The 19,624-nt window shown below is 48.1% G+C and overlaps 1 protein-coding gene across 1 annotated transcript in view; it reads right to left on the bottom strand.

Moving 5' to 3' along the window:
* Nucleotides 1-19,418, bottom strand: part of LOC308148124 (palmitoyltransferase ZDHHC7-like) — a 29,085-nt gene extending 9,667 nt beyond the window's left edge. Inside the window, exons 1-7 of the mRNA XM_080521558.1 lie at nucleotides 19,228-19,418; nucleotides 17,762-17,825; nucleotides 16,064-16,358; nucleotides 12,399-12,523; nucleotides 12,161-12,257; nucleotides 10,328-10,409; nucleotides 7,027-7,157 (exon numbers count right to left, since the gene is read on the bottom strand). Of these exons, the coding sequence (XP_080377684.1) occupies nucleotides 7,027-7,157; nucleotides 10,328-10,409; nucleotides 12,161-12,257; nucleotides 12,399-12,523; nucleotides 16,064-16,357 (729 nt within the window). The 5' untranslated portion in view covers nucleotide 16,358; nucleotides 17,762-17,825; nucleotides 19,228-19,418. The remainder of the gene's footprint in view (nucleotides 1-7,026; nucleotides 7,158-10,327; nucleotides 10,410-12,160; nucleotides 12,258-12,398; nucleotides 12,524-16,063; nucleotides 16,359-17,761; nucleotides 17,826-19,227) is intronic.
* Between the last annotated feature and the right edge of the window lie 206 nt (nucleotides 19,419-19,624).

Below are 19,624 nucleotides of genomic sequence, written 5' to 3' on the forward strand. Positions count from 1 at the left end.
GTGGTCTCTGAACCGGTTCCTGCCTGGCCCAGAGAGACCACTGTGGTCTCTGAACCGGTTCCTGCCTGGCCCAGAGAGACCACTGTGGTCTCTGAACCGGTTCCTGCCTGGCCCTGAGACCACTGTGGTCTTTGAACCGGTTCCTGCCTGGCCCAGAGAGACCACCGTCATCAGGTCTAACTAAACTGCTGACACGGTGATTCTGGTAGACAGTGACTGCTGCTGCAACACATCTGGAACGTTTACACTCAGTTAAGTTGGAACATGACAGTAAATGCTAATGTGCAATGCTAGTAGTTGCTAGTCGTCCTGATATTGTTGTTATTGTAAATAGTATCTCAAGTTGGCTTCTTCCAAAGTCCCAACCAGGTCCACATCTCCGACTTTCTTCTTTCTCTCCAAACACACAGACGCTGCAACAGCAATGACTGCGTTCATGTTTATATTGAGGATGTTACTGTGTTATCAGGTATAGAATCAGGTACTATTGCACAGCTGGTTGTCGTTGTGCACATCTGCACACCTCAACAAGGCCGTGGCCCAGAGCTGATCGTAGTGTGGCGAGATGAGAACTGAGAACAATGAGATTAACATCGGCCCGCAGGAGCCTGAAAACAGCTCAAACTCAACACCACTGTAAACAGGTGGCTTTCATATTGATCATCATTTACAAAAGACAGGCTTCCTGCTTCCTGCACCTTGTTGGTTCACTTTATTCTCACGAGTTTTAATTGATTGCTAAAAAGGAAAATCAACTACTGCAGTGGAAGTTGGGGTGAAGAGAAGGAGAACTGTGAAGCCCCGAAAGCTAAAAACAGTTAAAGAGACTTAAATACTTTCCACCTCTCTGGGTTTGTTGGGTCTTCTTGTAAAAATCCCATTGTGTCTTTCCCACCGTCACCCGTTTCCTCCTCAGGGCACCAAATAACTCAGGCTACCAAGTAATTACAATTTTGTGTTTAGTGAAACAGACAAAATGACTAAACTATGAAGAAATGGCTAAAATAGCAATCAAACACATTTCAATTGCTATAAATAGCTCAAACAAAACCAACAAACAATGACCTACATTAAATGAAACAGCTTATTAATAGCTGTAGTGGTGTAAACTATTACAGCTGAAAAGTTCAAAGAATAAATGAAATGGTTAAACGTGAAGCCTGAAGGTTAGAGAATCAAAAGGTCACAGGTCCAAATCCCAGCAGTGGGTCCCTGAGCAAGACCGTAGAATCCATCCTGTAATGTGGCTGCAGCTCCAGAGAAAAGTCATCTCTCCAGGGGGATTACTAAAGGAGGAGGAGTTTAGGTTTGAACTACTAAGTAAAGAGTAAAATGACAAAACAACTCAAAACAAGCCCAAACTTGCTTGAAATGGGAAAAACAGCAGTCTGCCTTCTGAAGGGAAACCCGGGTGTAAAGCACTGCAACGCTACAAACAACAACAACAACAAAGTATAAAAGAAAAACAGCCCAAATTACGATCATATGTACAAAGCTCAAATAAAAAGCTATTACATTTTTTAAATACAATTTCATTTCAGATTGTGTCATTTTGAATCTGCCGAACACGACTATTAAAACACAATCAGTGGTGCAGAAGATCCTGATGTTCCTCCACCGGCCTCAGGCCAGACTCACTTCTACTGTCTAACTGCTGAGAGAGTGACGTTCTCCAGGGTTCCTCACAGCTCAGTGGTTCTTCAATATCACCAGAACCTGGAGATCTTAGAACTAACATGAGTCTTTGTTTGTGTGGTGAAGCGCCTGGGGAGGCTGCTGCTCTGCTGCTACTGCTCTACTGCTCTGCTGCTCTACTGCTCTGCTGCTGCTGCTCTGCTCTGCTGCTCTGCTGCTCTGCTGCTCTACTGCTCTGCTCTACTGCTCTGCTCTGCTGCTACTGCTCTACTGCTGCTGCTGCTCTGCTGCTCTGCTCTGCTGCTCTGCTCTGCTGCTACTGCTCTACTGCTCTGCTGCTCTGCTCTACTGCTCTACTGCTCTGCTGCTCTGCTGCTCTGCTGCTCTGCTGCTGCTGCTCTGCTGCTCTGCTGCTCTACTGCTGCTGCTCACCATGTAGCTGAGGTAGAACTTCTCTCCACGGTGGGCGAAGTGCCAGAAGCACTGGAGGCCGGCAGCAGGAAGCACCACGGAGAACTCGTACTGGTCGGAGCCCCAGAACAGCTCCTGGTCCGTCATGTGGGGGTGCAGGGTGGTCAGGGGCCCCCCCCCAGCCCGGCCCCACACCGCCAGGAACAAACACAGCAACTTGTACATGTCTGGAGGAGGTGGAACCTTCTGCTTCTTCTTCTTCTTCTTCTTCTTCTTCTCCAGGAGGAGCAGTGCTGTGGCAGCGTGGACTGATCACTAATGTTTAACCACTGGAAGGTTGCGTCATCGGTGGGAAAACTGAGGCTCAGGGGCAGATGGAGCGAGCCGGGGCAGATAACCCCTAACCCCCCCCCCATGTGAGGAACATGAGGACAGGAAGGAACATGACAGGAAGGAACATGAGGACAGGAAGGAACATGAGGACAGGAAGGAACATGAGAACAGTAAGGAACATGAGAACAGGAAGGAACATGAGAACAGGAAGGAACATGAGGACAGTAAGGAACATGAGAACAGTAAGGAACATGAGAACAGGAAGGAACATGAGAACAGTAAGGAACATGAGAACAGTAAGGAACATGAGGACAGGAAGGAACATGAGAACAGTAAGGAACATGAGAACAGGAAGGAACATGAGAACAGGAAGGAACATGAGAACAGGAAGGAACATGAGGACAGGAAGGAACATGAGAACAGTAAGGAACATGAGAACAGGAAGGAACATGAGAACAGGAAGGAACATGAGAACAGTAAGGAACATGAGAACAGGAAGGAACATGAGAACAGGAAGGAACATGAGGACAGGAAGGAACATGAGAACAGTAAGGAACATGAGAACAGGAAGGAACATGAGAACAGGAAGGAACATGAGAACAGTAAGGAACATGAGAACAGGAAGGAACATGAGGACAGTAAGGAACATGAGAACAGGAAGGAACATGAGAACAGGAAGGAACATGAGGACAGGAAGGAACATGAGGACAGGAAGGAACATGAGAACAGGAAGGAACATGAGAACAGGAAGGAACATGAGGACAGGAAGGAACATGAGGACAGGAAGGAACATGAGGACAGTAAGGAACATGAGAACAGGAAGGAACATGAGAACAGTAAGGAACATGAGGACAGGAAGGAACATGAGAACAGGAAGGAACATGAGGACAGGAAGGAACATGAGGACAGGAAGGAACATGAGAACAGTAAGGAACATGAGAACAGGAAGGAACATGAGGACAGGAAGGAACATGAGGACAGGAAGGAACATGAGGACAGGAAGGAACATGGGAACAGTAAGGAACATGAGGACAGGAAGGAACATGAGAACAGGAAGGAACATGAGGACAGGAAGGAACATGAGGACAGGAAGGAACATGAGAACAGTAAGGAACATGAGGACAGTAAGGAACATGAGGACAGGAAGGAACATGAGGACAGGAAGGAACATGAGGACAGGAAGGAACATGAGAACAGTAAGGAACATGAGGACAGGAAGGAACATGAGAACAGTAAGGAACATGAGGACAGTAAGGAACATGAGGACAGGAAGGAACATGGGAACAGTAAGGAACATGAGGACAGGAAGGAACATGAGAACAGGAAGGAACATGAGGACAGGAAGGAACATGAGGACAGGAAGGAACATGAGAACAGTAAGGAACATGAGGACAGTAAGGAACATGAGGACAGGAAGGAACATGGGAACAGTAAGGAACATGAGGACAGGAAGGAACATGAGAACAGGAAGGAACATGAGGACAGGAAGGAACATGAGGACAGGAAGGAACATGGGAACAGTAAGGAACATGAGGACAGGAAGGAACATGAGAACAGTAAGGAACATGAGGACAGTAAGGAACATGAGGACAGGAAGGAACATGGGAACAGTAAGGAACATGAGGACAGGAAGGAACATGAGAACAGGAAGGAACATGAGGACAGGAAGGAACATGAGGACAGTAAGGAACATGGGAACAGTAAGGAACATGAGGACAGGAAGGAACATGAGAACAGGAAGGAACATGAGGACAGGAAGGAACATGAGAACAGGAAGGAACATGAGGACAGTAAGGAACATGGGAACAGTAAGGAACATGAGGACAGGAAGGAACATGAGAACAGGAAGGAACATGAGAACAGGAAGGAACATGAGGACAGTAAGGAACATGGGAACAGTAAGGAACATGAGGACAGGAAGGAACATGGGAACAGTAAGGAACATGAGAACAGGAAGGAACATGAGAACAGGAAGGAACATGAGGACAGGAAGGAACATGAGGACAGGAAGGAACATGAGGACAGTAAGGAACATGAGGACAGGAAGGAACATGAGGACAGGAAGGAACATGAGGACAGTAAGGAACATGAGGACAGTAAGGAACATGAGAACAGTAAGGAACATGAGGACAGGAAGGAACATGAGAACAGTAAGGAACATGAGAACAGGAAGGAACATGAGGACAGGAAGGAACATGAGGACAGGAAGGAACATGAGAACAGTAAGGAACATGAGGACAGGAAGGAACATGAGGACAGGAAGGAACATGAGGACAGGAAGGAACATGAGGACAGGAAGGAACATGAGGACAGGAAGGAACATGAGAACAGTAAGGAACATGAGAACAGTAAGGAACATGAGAACAGGAAGGAACATGAGAACAGGAAGGAACATGAGAACAGGAAGGAACATGAGAACAGTAAGGAACATGACAAAACGAATGTGCAAAATGATCCTTTCCCAAGACATTTCCCCGGGTTTCTCTGTTGAGCAACAAGAATCTAACATCACGTGACAGAAGGAGTTAATGAAGCGTTTTTACAGTCACGTTTGGAAAATGTTCTTTTTGGACACTGTTAGTAGAATGACACAAACTGGAGCGTCAATGTCTCCTCAGGGAAAGCAGTCAGTCATTTTAAAGTTTAGAATATGACCATTGTTGTCATTATTACAGCTGGAGAGAGAAAAAATGCACAAGATCTGCTAAATGAAGAAATAGTTGTGTTTTGTTCCATGACTGACGTGTGCAAACTGAAAACGTTGGAAAGATTCAGGGAAATGGAGGAAAAATGTGTGAAACAAAAGAAGTGAGAAACTCGTCATGTGCATGTTTCTACAATCTGTTCTGTTCCCACGACGCCTCGTCACACCGAGAACTCGGCTCCGCCCCTCTGAGGCCGTTTCCGTGGAAACGTGGGCAGCTTGAGTCCAGCGAAGGGGCTGACCCAGAGCAGAGAGGGGGGGCCTCCAAACACCGAGCGAAGCCCCGCCCACCCACTGTCAACGTCCCCCGCAGACCCCTGCACACACACACACACACACACACACACACACACACACACACACACACACACACACACACACACACACACACACACACACATATAAATAAAGACAAGCCTGAACTTCTCTCCACAGGGGGCGCCACCCCACAGACCCCCCTCAGGGCAGACCAGCCAATCCCACCACATAGTGGGGGACCAGCCAGGGAGACCAGGGGACGGAACCACCAGGGGGGAACCTGGCCACCACCAGTGTAGCGCCCCCTAGAGGAACCACCAGGGGAACCAGGCCACGACCAGTGCAGCGCCCCCTAGAGGAACCACCAGGGGGAAACCAGGCCACCACCAGTGTAGCGCCCCCTAGAGGAACCACCAGGGGGGAACCAGGCCACCACCAGTGTAGCGCCCCCTAGAGGAACCACCAGGGGGGAACCTGGCCACCACCAGTGTAGCGCCCCCTAGAGGAACCACCAGGAGGGAACCTGGTCACCACCAGTGTAGCGCCCCCTAGAGGAACCACCAGGGGGGAACCAGGCCACCACCAGTGTAGCGCCCCCTAGAGGAACCACCAGGGGGGAACCAGGCCACCACCAGTGTAGCGCCCCCTAGAGGAACCACCAGGGGGGAACCCGGCCACCACCAGTGTAGCGCCCCCTAGAGGAACCACCAGAGGGGAACCAGGCCACCACCAGTGTAGCGCCCCCTAGAGGAACCACCAGAGGGGAACCCGGCCACCACCAGTGTAGCGCCCCCTAGAGGAACCACCAGGGGGGAACCAGGCCACCACCAGTGTAGCGCCCCCTAGACCAGTGTTTTTCAACCTTTTTGAGCCGAGTCACACTTTTTTGTTTGGAAACATCTGGAGTCACACCTCCACCACCTCCACCTCCACCTCCACCTCCACCACCACTACCACCACCACCACCACCACCACCACCTGAAAATGTTAAAAAGTGAACCTCTGTAGCCTCTATTAACAATATAAAGTCTTTCTCATCAAAGTTTGATCAACAGGAATCCAGTAAATCCAGAAAGCAAGGACTTTTTTTAATAGTGCCTCCCTCAGTGTGAAACCTGGACCTGATGGATGAAGAGCTGAGATCCTGGTTTTCAAAAACTTCTCCATCACCGTCACTGACACAGTACTTTGATACAAGATGGTAGCAGGAGGTGGAGATGAACCACACTGACGTCTGTCACTTTACATTTCACCGGCAAAGTTCTGTGCTGCCCTCTAGTGGTGAAGAGTATTTATACATGATTACTCTGCAACACACTGTCGCTGTGAGAGCAAATGTTTTTTAGAAAAGAATGTGAAATGTGATAATTTCCCACGGCTCAGCTGACGATCTGGAGGAAACACCAGAGGGTGAGAAACTCTGGTCTAGAGGAACCACTGGATATATAAATTCAGTTAAGAAGCTAATAAAAGTAGAAAATTAGATCATGGCTAAAGTAGATACAAGTAGATAAATAAATTGATAATATACATATCTGCATATGTACATAAATATAAAAAAACATACACATATATAGAAATCAGTTAAAAGCCTGATGATAAAGCTGAGTTTTTAACCCTTGTTTAAAAAGTAAACCTCCAGAAGGTGAGTAGGAGAACAGTGACGGCCCCCTGCTGCTCCTCACCCTGCTGGAGCTGCAGATGGAGTGAAGCTGAGTGCTGAACATCACGGCTGTGAAGGTGAGGAAGAGGAGGCTCTCCATGCAGAGGAAGATCATCAGGAGGATGGTGACCGGAGGAGTGAAGTCGCTGCACTCTGAAGACAGAAACAGAGGAGGAGTCAGGAAACAGAGGGAGGAGGTAGGAAACAGAGGGAGGAGGTAGGAAACAGAGGGAGGAGGTAGGAAACAGAGAGAGGAGGCAGGAAACAGAGGGAGGAGGTAGGAAACAGAGAGAGGAGGCAGGAAACAGAGGGAGGAGGTAGGAAACAGAGGGAGGAGGCAGGAAACAGAGGGAGGAGGTAGGAAACAGAGAGAGGAGGCAGGAAACAGAGGGAGGAGGTAGGAAACAGAGGGAGGAGGCAGGAAACAGAGAAAGGAGTCAGGAAACAGAGGGAGGAGGCAGGAAACAGAGGGAGGAGGGAGGAAACAGAGGGAGGAGGCAGGAAACAGAGGGAGGAGGCAGGAAACAGAGGGGGGAGTCAGGAAACAGAGGGAGGAGGCAGGAAACAGAGGGGGGAGTCAGGAAACAGAGGGAGGAGGCAGGAAACAGAGGGAGGAGTCAGGAAACAGAGGGAGGAGGTAGGAAACAGAGGGAGGAGGTAGGAAACAGAGGGAGGAGGTAGGAAACAGAGAGAGGAGGCAGGAAACAGAGGGAGGAGGTAGGAAACAGAGGGAGGAGGTAGGAAACAGAGGGAGGAGGCAGGAAACAGAGAGAGGAGGCAGGAAACAGAGAGAGGAGTCAGGAAACAGAGGGAGGAGGTAGGAAACAGAGGGAGGAGGCAGGAAACAGAGAGAGGAGGCAGGAAACAGAGAGAGGAGGCAGGAAACAGAGGGAGGAGGTAGGAAACAGAGGGAGGAGGCAGGAAACAGAGAAAGGAGTCAGGAAACAGAGGGAGGAGGCAGGAAACAGAGGGAGGAGGGAGGAAACAGAGGGAGGAGGCAGGAAACAGAGGGAGGAGGTAGGAAACAGAGAGAGGAGGCAGGAAACAGAGGGAGGAGGTAGGAAACAGAGGGAGGAGGCAGGAAACAGAGGGAGGAGGTAGGAAACAGAGAGAGGAGGCAGGAAACAGAGGGAGGAGGTAGGAAACAGAGGGAGGAGGCAGGAAACAGAGAAAGGAGTCAGGAAACAGAGGGAGGAGGCAGGAAACAGAGGGAGGAGGGAGGAAACAGAGGGAGGAGGCAGGAAACAGAGGGAGGAGGCAGGAAACAGAGGGGGGAGTCAGGAAACAGAGGGAGGAGGCAGGAAACAGAGGGGGGAGTCAGGAAACAGAGGGAGGAGGCAGGAAACAGAGGGAGGAGTCAGGAAACAGAGGGAGGAGGTAGGAAACAGAGGGAGGAGGCAGGAAACAGAGAGAGGAGGCAGGAAACAGAGAGAGGAGTCAGGAAACAGAGGGAGGAGGTAGGAAACAGAGGGAGGAGGCAGGAAACAGAGAGAGGAGGCAGGAAACAGAGGGAGGAGGTAGGAAACAGAGGGAGGAGGCAGGAAACAGAGAAAGGAGTCAGGAAACAGAGGGAGGAGGCAGGAAACAGAGGGAGGAGGGAGGAAACAGAGGGAGGAGGCAGGAAACAGAGGGAGGAGGCAGGAAACAGAGGGGGGAGTCAGGAAACAGAGGGAGGAGGCAGGAAACAGAGGGGGGAGTCAGGAAACAGAGGGAGGAGGCAGGAAACAGAGGGAGGAGTCAGGAAACAGAGGGAGGAGGTAGGAAACAGAGGGAGGAGGCAGGAAACAGAGAGAGGAGGCAGGAAACAGAGAGAGGGGGCAGGAAACAGAGAGAGGAGGCAGGAAACAGAGGGAGGAGGTAGGAAACAGAGGGAGGAGGCAGGAAACAGAGAAAGGAGTCAGGAAACAGAGGGAGGAGGCAGGAAACAGAGGGAGGAGGGAGGAAACAGAGGGAGGAGGCAGGAAACAGAGGGAGGAGGCAGGAAACAGAGGGGGGAGTCAGGAAACAGAGGGAGGAGGCAGGAAACAGAGGGGGGAGTCAGGAAACAGAGGGAGGAGGCAGGAAACAGAGGGAGGAGTCAGGAAACAGAGGGAGGAGGTAGGAAACAGAGGGAGGAGGCAGGAAACAGAGAGGGGAGGCAGGAAACAGAGAGAGGAGGCAGGAAACAGAGGGAGGAGGTAGGAAACAGAGGGAGGAGGCAGGAAACAGAGAGAGGAGGCAGGAAACAGAGGGAGGAGGTAGGAAACAGAGGGAGGAGGCAGGAAACAGAGGGAGGAGGCAGGAAACAGAGGGAGGAGGCAGGAAACAGAGGGAGGAGTCAGGAAACAGAGGGAGGAGGTAGGAAACAGAGGGAGGAGGCAGGAAACAGAGAGAGGAGGCAGGAAACAGAGAGAGGAGGCAGGAAACAGAGGGAGGAGGTAGGAAACAGAGGGAGGAGGCAGGAAACAGAGAGAGGAGGCAGGAAACAGAGGGAGGAGGTAGGAAACAGAGGGAGGAGGCAGGAAACAGAGGGAGGAGGCAGGAAACAGAGAGAGGAGTCAGGAAACAGAGGGAGGAGGTAGGAAACAGAGGGGGGAGTCAGGAAACAGAGGGAGGAGGCAGGAAACAGAGGGAGGAGTCAGGAAACAGAGGGAGGAGGTAGGAAACAGAGGGAGGAGGCAGGAAACAGAGAGAGGAGGCAGGAAACAGAGAGAGGAGGCAGGAAACAGAGGGAGGAGGCAGGAAACAGAGAGAGGAGGCAGGAAACAGAGGGAGGAGGTAGGAAACAGAGGGAGGAGGTAGGAAACAGAGGGATGAGGCAGGAAACAGAGGGAGGAGGCAGGAAACAGAGGGAGGAGGTAGGAAACAGAGAGAGGAGGCAGGAAACAGAGGGAGGAGGTAGGAAACAGAGGGAGGAGGGAGGAAACAGAGGGAGGAGGCAGGAAACAGAGGGAGGAGGCAGGAAACAGAGGGGGGAGTCAGGAAACAGAGGGAGGAGGCAGGAAACAGAGGGAGGAGGTAGGAAACAGAGGGAGGAGGTAGGAAACAGAGGGAGGAGGTAGGAAACAGAGGGAGGAGTCAGGAAACAGAGGGAGGAGGCAGGAAACAGAGGGAGGAGGTAGGAAACAGAGGGAGGAGGTAGGAAACAGAGGGAGGAGGCAGGAAACAGAGGGAGGAGGCAGGAAACAGAGAGAGGAGTCAGGAAACAGAGGGAGGAGGCAGGAAACAGAGGGAGGAGTCAGGAAACAGAGGGAGGAGGCAGGAAACAGAGGGAGGAGGCAGGAAACAGAGGGAGGAGGCAGGAAACAGAGGGAGGAGGCAGGTGACCGTGGCTCTCAGCTCACCTGTCCACTGCACTCTGATGCAGGAGATGAAGTGGTAGCCACACAGAGCCAGAGCATAGCCGGACATGATGGAGGTGTACATCTGGACACAACACAACCACAAGCTGTCAGTGGGAGGAAGATGCTCTATTGTTTGCAGGTTAATGTTAATCACAGCGACTGGAGAGACCAATGCTACTTAAACTGGAGTTAGTTAGTTCAGGATTAATGAGTTCTTCTCTGCTAATTAACTAAAGGTAAAGCAGCTGCTCACAAAACAGCCCCACACCTCCACCTATAATAGGTATGTGAGCAGTGCCCACATGGAAAGAACCTATATGAGGATATATGCACATATATGAAACCTATATGCAGCATATATGCACATATATGACTATATATGCTGTATATATGCACATATATGACAATATATGCTGCATATATGCTGCATATATCCACATATATGACAATATATATGCTGCATATAGGCACATAAATGCTGCATATATGCACATATATGACAATATATGGGCTGCATATATGCACATATCTGACAATATATGCTGCATATATGCACATATATGCTGCATATATCCACATATATGACAATATATATGCTGCATATATGCACATATATGACAATATATGCTGCATATATGCATATATATGCTGCATATATCCACATATATGACAATATATATGCTACATAAATGAATATATATGACCAATATATATGCTGCATATATGCACATATATGCACATATATGCTACATCTATGCATATATATGCCACATATAGGCCAAATTGAGGTGCATATATGTGAATATACAGGCCATATAGGTCTCCTGTACTGCTTCTTTATTTCCACATAACCCATCCCACATGAAAAGAACCTATATGAGGATATATGCACATATATGAAACCTATATGCAGCATATATGTGCATATATGACAATATATTTGCTGCATATATATTCGCATATATATGCAGCATATATGCACAGAAATGCTGCATATATGCACATATATGACATGACTGTCATATATGACAGCATATATATGCGAATATATATGCAGCATATATGCTGCATATATGGAAAGTCCAACATGGACAGAACCTATATAAACATATATGTTTTAACATAGGTTTTGATATAAGTTTTGAATATATGTGACATATATAAAATTGGCCGTTTTCCTATATTTTATGCACATATATGGACCTATATGCACAGATAGGTACATATTTTATATATATATATATATATATATATAGATATAGATATAGGTATATACATAGTGGCTGGATAGCTCTAGCTCAGGTGGCAAGGCAATGGACTGGTGTACGGGAGACCCTGGTTCGATTCCAGCTTGGGGCACTGAGCAAATAACAGCATCCAGTGTGGGCCCACATGGAAAGAACCTATATAAAGGTTAGGATATATGTGGCATATATAAAATTGGCCATTTTCCTATATTTTGTACATATATGTGTGCAAACATGGGCACATATATGCGCATAGAGGTGTGCATATATGCGCATATATGCACACCTATATATTATATATATCCTATATATATATAGCACAACTATAGGTTTGGAATATATGTGACATATATAAAATTGGCCGTTTTCCTATATGTTATGTACATATATGTGCGCATGTATGCACATATGCACATAGGAAAACGGCCAATTTTATATATGTCACATATATTCCAAACCTATATCAAAACCTATATTAAAACATCTGTTTGTAACATATATATGTTTATATAGGTTCTTTCCATGTGGGTGACACAGGTACAATGTCGTTCAGCCACTTCTACATGCACTTGACGTTCACACTGACGGTGAAGAGGACGAAGAAGCGCTGGTTCTTCTCGCCCACACAGTTGTTGACCCAGGGACAGTGGTGGTCCATCCTGCGGATGCAGCGCTGGCAGATGCTGCTCAGGAGCACAGGGAACGTTACTGGTGTGTGTGTGTGTGTGTGTGTGTGTGTGTGTGTGTGTGTGTGTGTGTGTGTGTGTGTGTGTGTGTGTGTGTGTGTGTGTGTGTGTGTGTGTGTGTGTGTGTGTGTGTGAGACCTGCAGTGGTGGGCTCGGTGGGGTTTGATGCTGCAGCACTTAGAACACTTGGAGACGACTTGACCAGGTTTCAGCTGCAGGCTGGCCATGTGCTGCCTGGTGGCATTTCCCCGGGGCACGGCGCCCTTCACAATAAAACATGACGGCAACATTAAAACAACATTCTGCATGTGCAGAAAAATGAAGGTAGAAAAGAAGAAAAAATGAAGGAAAGAAAAATTGAAAGTAAAGAAAAAGAGAAACGAGAAAAATAAATACAAAATAAAGGAAAGAAAGGGGAATTGATGTCACATGCTGCACCTCAGCTGCCCCCCCCCCCCCCCCCCCCGTTGTCTTCAGTTGGTGGGTGTGTCGGGCTGGTGGATAATAGTCTGATTCTACTCATCTGCGATGCTGGAGGAGCTCATTCCACCCACATCACTTCATTGGGCTTCAGGTTTTTACAAAAATAGATATTTCCCTCTCCTTTCCCCCCCCCAAAAAACATCTTCATAGACACAGACACCTGGTTCAGAGCTGCTATCAGCAGCCAGACCTGTAGGGGGCAGTGCAGCGAGAAGTATAAAGCCCTGATAGCCAATCAGAATCCTGGAAAAAAAAAAACAGGACGTCACGAATTGTGACATAAATCTCCACCTACTGTTAGATGCAACCGGACAGTTTTTCTCAATCGCCACTGTGGCCGGAGTTTTCAGGAATCATGGTTTGTGGTGACTTGCAGCTACTTTTCAGCCCAAACACAAAAGACATATCTCCAATCTTAAAATACCCGGGTCCGTGTAAACGTGGCCTCATACTCCTCTGGATCCATGTTCATCTGAAGGTTGATGCTCAATTCCAATTTTTTAATGGATCGTTCACATTACATTTTAAAGGCGCCTCTACCAGACATGTGATCGTACCGACGGTTTCAGACTGTTTCCATCCCAAACAACGTAAAACCCAATAAACCACACCTCAATAAAAACCAGCCTCAATCTAATCCTGTGAAGAAATCATGTTCAAACCGTCAAACTATTGTATGTGTCATAAAGAAGATGCCATAAACACACAAACGCACCAAATAAAGAAGTGACAGGTAAAAGAACTTTCCTCCACAATTGAGGGAAAACCCCCATATCTGGCAACCCCGGTCAGCATGTGGTGGTTAAATACGAGCCTAGACGTCTGGACAAAATGACGACTTGTTGGGTTTCTCTCTGTTAAAGTCACAGAGAAATGACTGAGCTGTATCTGGTGCTATATAAATAAAGTTGAATAGTGAAATAAGGAGTATGAGGAAAAAGGAGAGCACAGCGTTTAACGTTTTGGAAGATCCTCATCCTCCAGTGCTGACCCATCCACATCAATGACCAGGCCGTCACGTGTCCACAAATATACACACTGGTAGCTCGTATTATGGTCTGGTGTGAAAAACACACATGGAGTTTCAGACAAAATAGGTCAGATAAGAGTCACTGTGATCAAAAGGTCTGAATGGGGGAACATTCCACTGCAGTGTGAACGAGGCCTGGAGTCAGTTGGTGACTTGCCTTCGTCAGGTTCCTACAAGTTCCTTCAAGTTCCTACATGTTTCTACAAGTTACATTTAAGACTTTAAGACCTTTTTGAGACGACGTGGAAGAAAATGTAATGGACCAATTCAACGCATGTTCACGGTCAGCGTGTATTGGTTCTTATTGGAACCGGAGCCATTAATGTCACTTTTGGTGTGTTTCCACTGCACAAAAAGTGCAGAGCCATACGGAGCCGCACGGAGCCGCACGGAGCCGTACAGAGCCATACGGAGCCGTACGGCAAAGCGTAACTAGAGCCAAACCTGGTGTCCGTTTCCACTGCAGGAAGTGGGTAAAAAAGTAGGCGGGGCATAGAGCTCCTCAGATATGTGACGTTACAACAGTGGTCTCAGCCTGGAAGCAGATCTGGATCTTATGAATCATCTGTTGTTGTTGTTGTTGTTGTTGTTGTTGTTGTTGTTGTTGTTGTTTACATCCTCCACTTTGCACAACTTGTTTAGTTAACTTTTATTGTTTGCAGCCACAGAGCTCAGCTGGAACGTCCTTGTCGGTCCAGAGAGAGATAGGTCCAGAGAGAGAGGTCCAGAGAGAGATAGGTCCAGAGAGAGAGGTCCAGAGAGAGATAGGTCCAGAGAGAGAGGTCCAGAGAGAGAGGTCCAGAGAGAGATAGGTCCAGAGAGAGATAGGTCCAGAGAGAGAGAGGTCCAGAGAGAGATAGGTCCAGAGAGAGATAGGTCCAGAGAGAGATAGGTCCAGAGAGAGATAGGTCCAGAGAGAGAGCGGTCCAGAGAGAGAGAGGTCCAGAGAGAGATAGGTCCAGAGAGAGAGCGGTCCAGAGAGAGAGAGGTCCAGAGAGAGAGAGAGAGGTCCAGAGAGAGAGCGGTCCAGAGAGAGATAGGTCCAGAGAGAGAGAGAGGTCCAGAGAGAGAGAGGTCCAGAGAGAGATAGGTCCAGAGAGAGAGAGAGAGGTCCAGAGAGAGATAGGTCCAGAGAGAGAGGTCTAGAGAGAGAGGTCCAGAGAGAGAGAGGTCCAGAGAGAGAGTGGTCCAGAGAGAGAGAGAGGTCCAGAGAGAGAGAGGTCCAGAGAGAGATAGGTCCAGAGAGAGAGGTCTAGAGAGAGAGGTCCAGAGAGAGAGCGGTCCAGAGAGAGAGAGGTCCAGAGAGAGAGAGGTACCCCCCCCCCCCCTCCCCCAGGACTCTGGACCACAGCTACACTCTGCTGACTCAGCTCTGCTTCAGACCAACCCTCCTTAACCCTTTAATGACTGCCAGCTAAAACAATCCAGTCCTGACTCCCAGCAGTGACATTTGAGCGAGAAGTAAAGCAAAGAGAGGAACCTGAAGCGTAGTGTATGACCTGAGCCCCCCCCCCCCCCTCACTGAGTGTGTATGACCTGAGCCCCCCCCCCACTGAGTGTGTATGACCTGAGCCCCCCCTCGCTGAGAGTGTATGACCTGAGCCCCCCTCACTGAGTGTGTATGACCTGAGCCCCCCCCCTCGCTGAGAGTGTATGACCTGAGCCCCCCCTCACTGAGTGTGTATGACCTGAGCCCCCCCCCCCCCCTCGCTGAGAGTGTATGACCTGAGCCCCCCTCACTGAGTGTGTATGACCTGAGCCCCCCCCCCTCACTGAGTGTGTATGACCTGAGCCCCCCCCTCACTGAGAGTGTATGACCGGAGCCCCCCTCACTGAGTGTGTATGACCTGAGCCCCCCCCCTCGCTGAGAGTGTATGACCTGAGCCCCCCCATCACTGAGTGTGTATGACCTGAGCCCCCCCCCTCCCCTCACTGAGAGTGTATGACCTGAGCCCCCCCCATCACTGAGTGTGTATGACCTGAGCCCCCCCCTCACTGAGTGTGTATGACCTGAGCCCCCCCCCTCCCCTCACTGAGAGTGTATGACCTGAGCCCCCCCCATCACTGAGTGTGTATGACCTGAGCCCCCCCCCTCCCCTCACTGAGAGTGTATGACCTGAGCCCCCCCCATCACTGAGTGTGCATGACCTGAGCCCCCCCCCCCTCACTGAGAGTGTATGACCTGAGCCCCCCCCATCACTGAGTGTGCATGACCTGAGCCCCCCCCATCACTGAGAGTGTATGACCTGAGCCCCCCCCATCACTGAGTGTGTATGACCTGAGTCCTCACCGGGTCGGTCAGCATGGTGCGCAGGTGCGACGCCAGCGCCAGCGCCGCCACGGTGTTGAAGCCCACGCCGTGCAGCACGGCGTGGGAGAAGCTCTTGGAGGGCAGCAGCAGCACGAAGGTCACCACGAAGTTAGCAAAGAGCACCAGGAGCCAGGTGAAGGAGGCGCACACCATCCCGCAGCAGTCCGGGATGAACCACAGGGGGCCGGCCTCAGGCTGGGGGCGCTCCTCACCACCTCCCTCCGCCTCCAGCAGGGGGCGCTGCTGCTCCCTCAGACGGTGGCTGGAGGACATCCTGGAGGGGACAAGACAACCACTGCTGGGGGGGGTTCTTCTTGTAGCTGCTCTTGGAATAAAGGCGGTAAACAGAGTTCTTCAACTCAACTCAACTTTATTTATAAAGAACTTTAAGCAGCCGTAGCTGAGACAAAGTGCTGTACGTTGAAATAAAAATATAAGAGGCAAAACAAAAACATTAAAACAATAAAAACAATAAGAGGTTAAAACAATAAACAAAACATAAAAAGTTAAAACAATAAAAAACGAAGGCACTAAAACCAGAGCAGAGTCTCACGCTGAGGTAAAAACCAAAGAATAAAAATGGGTTTTAAGACGAGTTTTAAAAAAAAACTCGTCAAGGATTTTTAGTGAAGCTTCAACAGACACACAATCAGACGTCACAAGTCCTCTGGACACGTGGAGACAACAATGTGAGGGAGGTGGGGGGAGGAAACCACAGGGGGGAGGAGCCACAAGCAGTTCCACACCTGTAGGTGAGAAACCTTTCTGGTTCTCAGCATTCTGTAGGTGAGAAACATTTCTGGTTCTCACACCTGTAGGTGAGGAACCTTTCTGGTTCTCACACCTGTAGGTGAGGAACCTTTCTGGTTCTCACACCTGAAACCTTTCTGGTTCTCACACCTGTAGGTGAGGAACCTTTCTGGTTCTCAGCGTTCTGCTGCAGCTGCATGAAGCAAAGAGACCTCATGTCCACTGAGTCTGTCAATGAGACTAGAAGGTCGGAGTCACACACACTACAATAAAAACGGTTCAGCAGGATACAGAGAAGAAGAGATTCTTCTATAGCACATGATGATGTTTCCATAACAGACGTCAGATAGAATCAGTTGAATGTTCGTCCTCCTCACCACAAGGAAACTAAATGTAATGGAAATGCAAACGAATAACAATAAAGACAAAACTCATCTCCAGAAATTAGACTGATCACACAAGAACATAATGTTCCTTTCTCAGAGTCGCTTTAAAGTCGATTCTTGTGTTAAAGTAGGATTTCAAATGGTCTTAATCTGTCAAGAAAGACTTTGGTTGGTGGACTCATGCTGTGACTCCGACTCCCAAGAGGCAGTGCAGGATCCAAGATGGCGGCAACCAGCTGCTGGACAACAAACTGTTTTCTCTCAGGACCACAACTTTCTACTTTCTCGAAGGTCCTGGAGGACCTGGAGGACCTGGAGGACCTGGACCAGTGACAGACCTCACCCCCACTCTGGTCAGGAAAGAAACCATCGTGTTCCTCCTCTCCAGCACGGATTCCTCTACAAACACCCCTCATATAATATATGACGCACAAGCTGCCAAAGAATGAGATTTTCTGAACATTAAGTTTCACTTTTCCTCACAAAATGTGAAAAAAACACATGAAGATCAATGAATCCAGTGAAAATGAGTCTTACTTACGTGGCATTCAGTCCAATTTACATGTTTTCCAGCTGCAGACGACTCTTCTCACAGCGTCACATTACTACGGAGTGCAAAAGAGAGAGAGACATAGATGAGAGAAGAATTCAACCGTCAACAGCACTACAACTTATGAGACTGGTATTAGGATAATGGATGAAATACGTTAAAAAACAAACAAACAAAAACATGCAGGATTCCTATTTCAGCAGCACAAACACAGACAGGAACATTAAAGTGAACCTTAAACCTTAAAGCATTTTTTTTTCTTTAAAATACGGATAATACATTTGACATGAAGGACAAGCTCTTCAGTCAGAGACGTGATATAATTCATGAAGTATATCTGAAGTACGGTGATGACTAGACCAGCGTGCAGCAGCTGCACCAACAATAATGTAGTTGTGCTTATTTAATAGCGGTTTTGTCAACCGACAACGACTAAAGCAGGACGTTTCAGGATGTTAGTGAAACTGATTGTTTCTGAATATGTTCATCAGCTGCTCTCAATATTCTCTGGACAAAGAAATGTGTGTTTTAACAGTAAATAAAGGACAATTCAGACCAGCTGAGTGACTCTGACCTTCTCTAACTATGTCCATGTCTCTCTCTCTCTCTCTAAATAATAAAATAAATAAAGAAATAATAAAGGATATCAAGGAAAATGAAAAATAATGAATGTGAGAAAAAAAGGGATGAGACTAATTTTAATGGATGTTTGTTTCTCTGTTCTGTGGCCACAAACTATGAAATAAATAAATCAGGGCTGCCAGTTTCATTATATTTTAAATTGTAACCAGCTGATTAAATGACGATTAAATGAACAGGCTTTTTATTAATATTTTTATATAGAAATTACTTCCACCTTTCTTTCATATTGAATCATGTTGAATCACGTATCTCAGCCACTGCTGGGTCACGTGGGTGCTGCAATAAGAAGAACTGGTTTATACACTTGGTGAAATGGGATTTAGGAAATACATTGTCCATGTGAAGCTCCATCCTCCTCCTTTATTCTCTCCATCCTCCTTTATTCTCTCCATCCTCCTCCTTTATTCTCTCCATCCTCCGTTATTCTCTCCATCCTCCTCCTTTATTCTCTCCATCCTCCTTTATTCTCTCCATCCTCCTTTATTCTCTCCATCCTCCTCCTTTATTCTCTCCATCCTCCTGCAGACATGATCAGCCAGATGTTATGAAGGATGTGACATTAGTGATTCTCTGATCACGTTTAGACGCTGAGAAGCTGAAGAGCTGACAGTTTACTGTAACCAGGACGTTCTGAGTGTTATTGTAGAATGAGGTTGTTCTAGCAGCCTGACAGGATGGACACACACACACACACACACACACACACACACACACACACACACACACACACACACACACACACACACACACACACACACACACACACACACACACACACACACACACACAGATAAAGACGTAGATTCAGTACAGACCGTGAGATGAGAAGAAAAAGAGAGATGTTTTGGTGAGATGAAGCCTCCCGCAGCGTCTCTTCCTCCATCTCTTCTTCTTCTTCTTCTTCTTCTCCTCCTCCTCCTTCTTCTCCTTTTTCTTCTTCTTCTTCTCTTCCTTCTTCTTCTTCTTCTTCTCCTTGTTCTTCTTCTTCTTCTCCTCCTCCTTCTTCTTCTTCTTCTTCTTCTTCTTCTCCTTCTTCTTCTTCTGTGTGGATTTCCGTTAGTTTTCCTCCCCCTCTGCTGCACTACCGCCCCCTGCTGGTTGAACCTCTCTATGTCACCTCCCTCCACTATGTTTCCCAATAACCTCGTTGATTTCAGGAATCTGTTTAGACATTCCCTGCTCCTTCCACTTCTTTTCACTCCTCTTTCTATC

This window comes from Blennius ocellaris (assembly GCF_963422515.1).
Source record: "Blennius ocellaris genome assembly, contig: SCAFFOLD_110, whole genome shotgun sequence".
In the NCBI taxonomy this organism is placed as follows: domain Eukaryota; kingdom Metazoa; phylum Chordata; class Actinopteri; order Blenniiformes; family Blenniidae; genus Blennius; species Blennius ocellaris.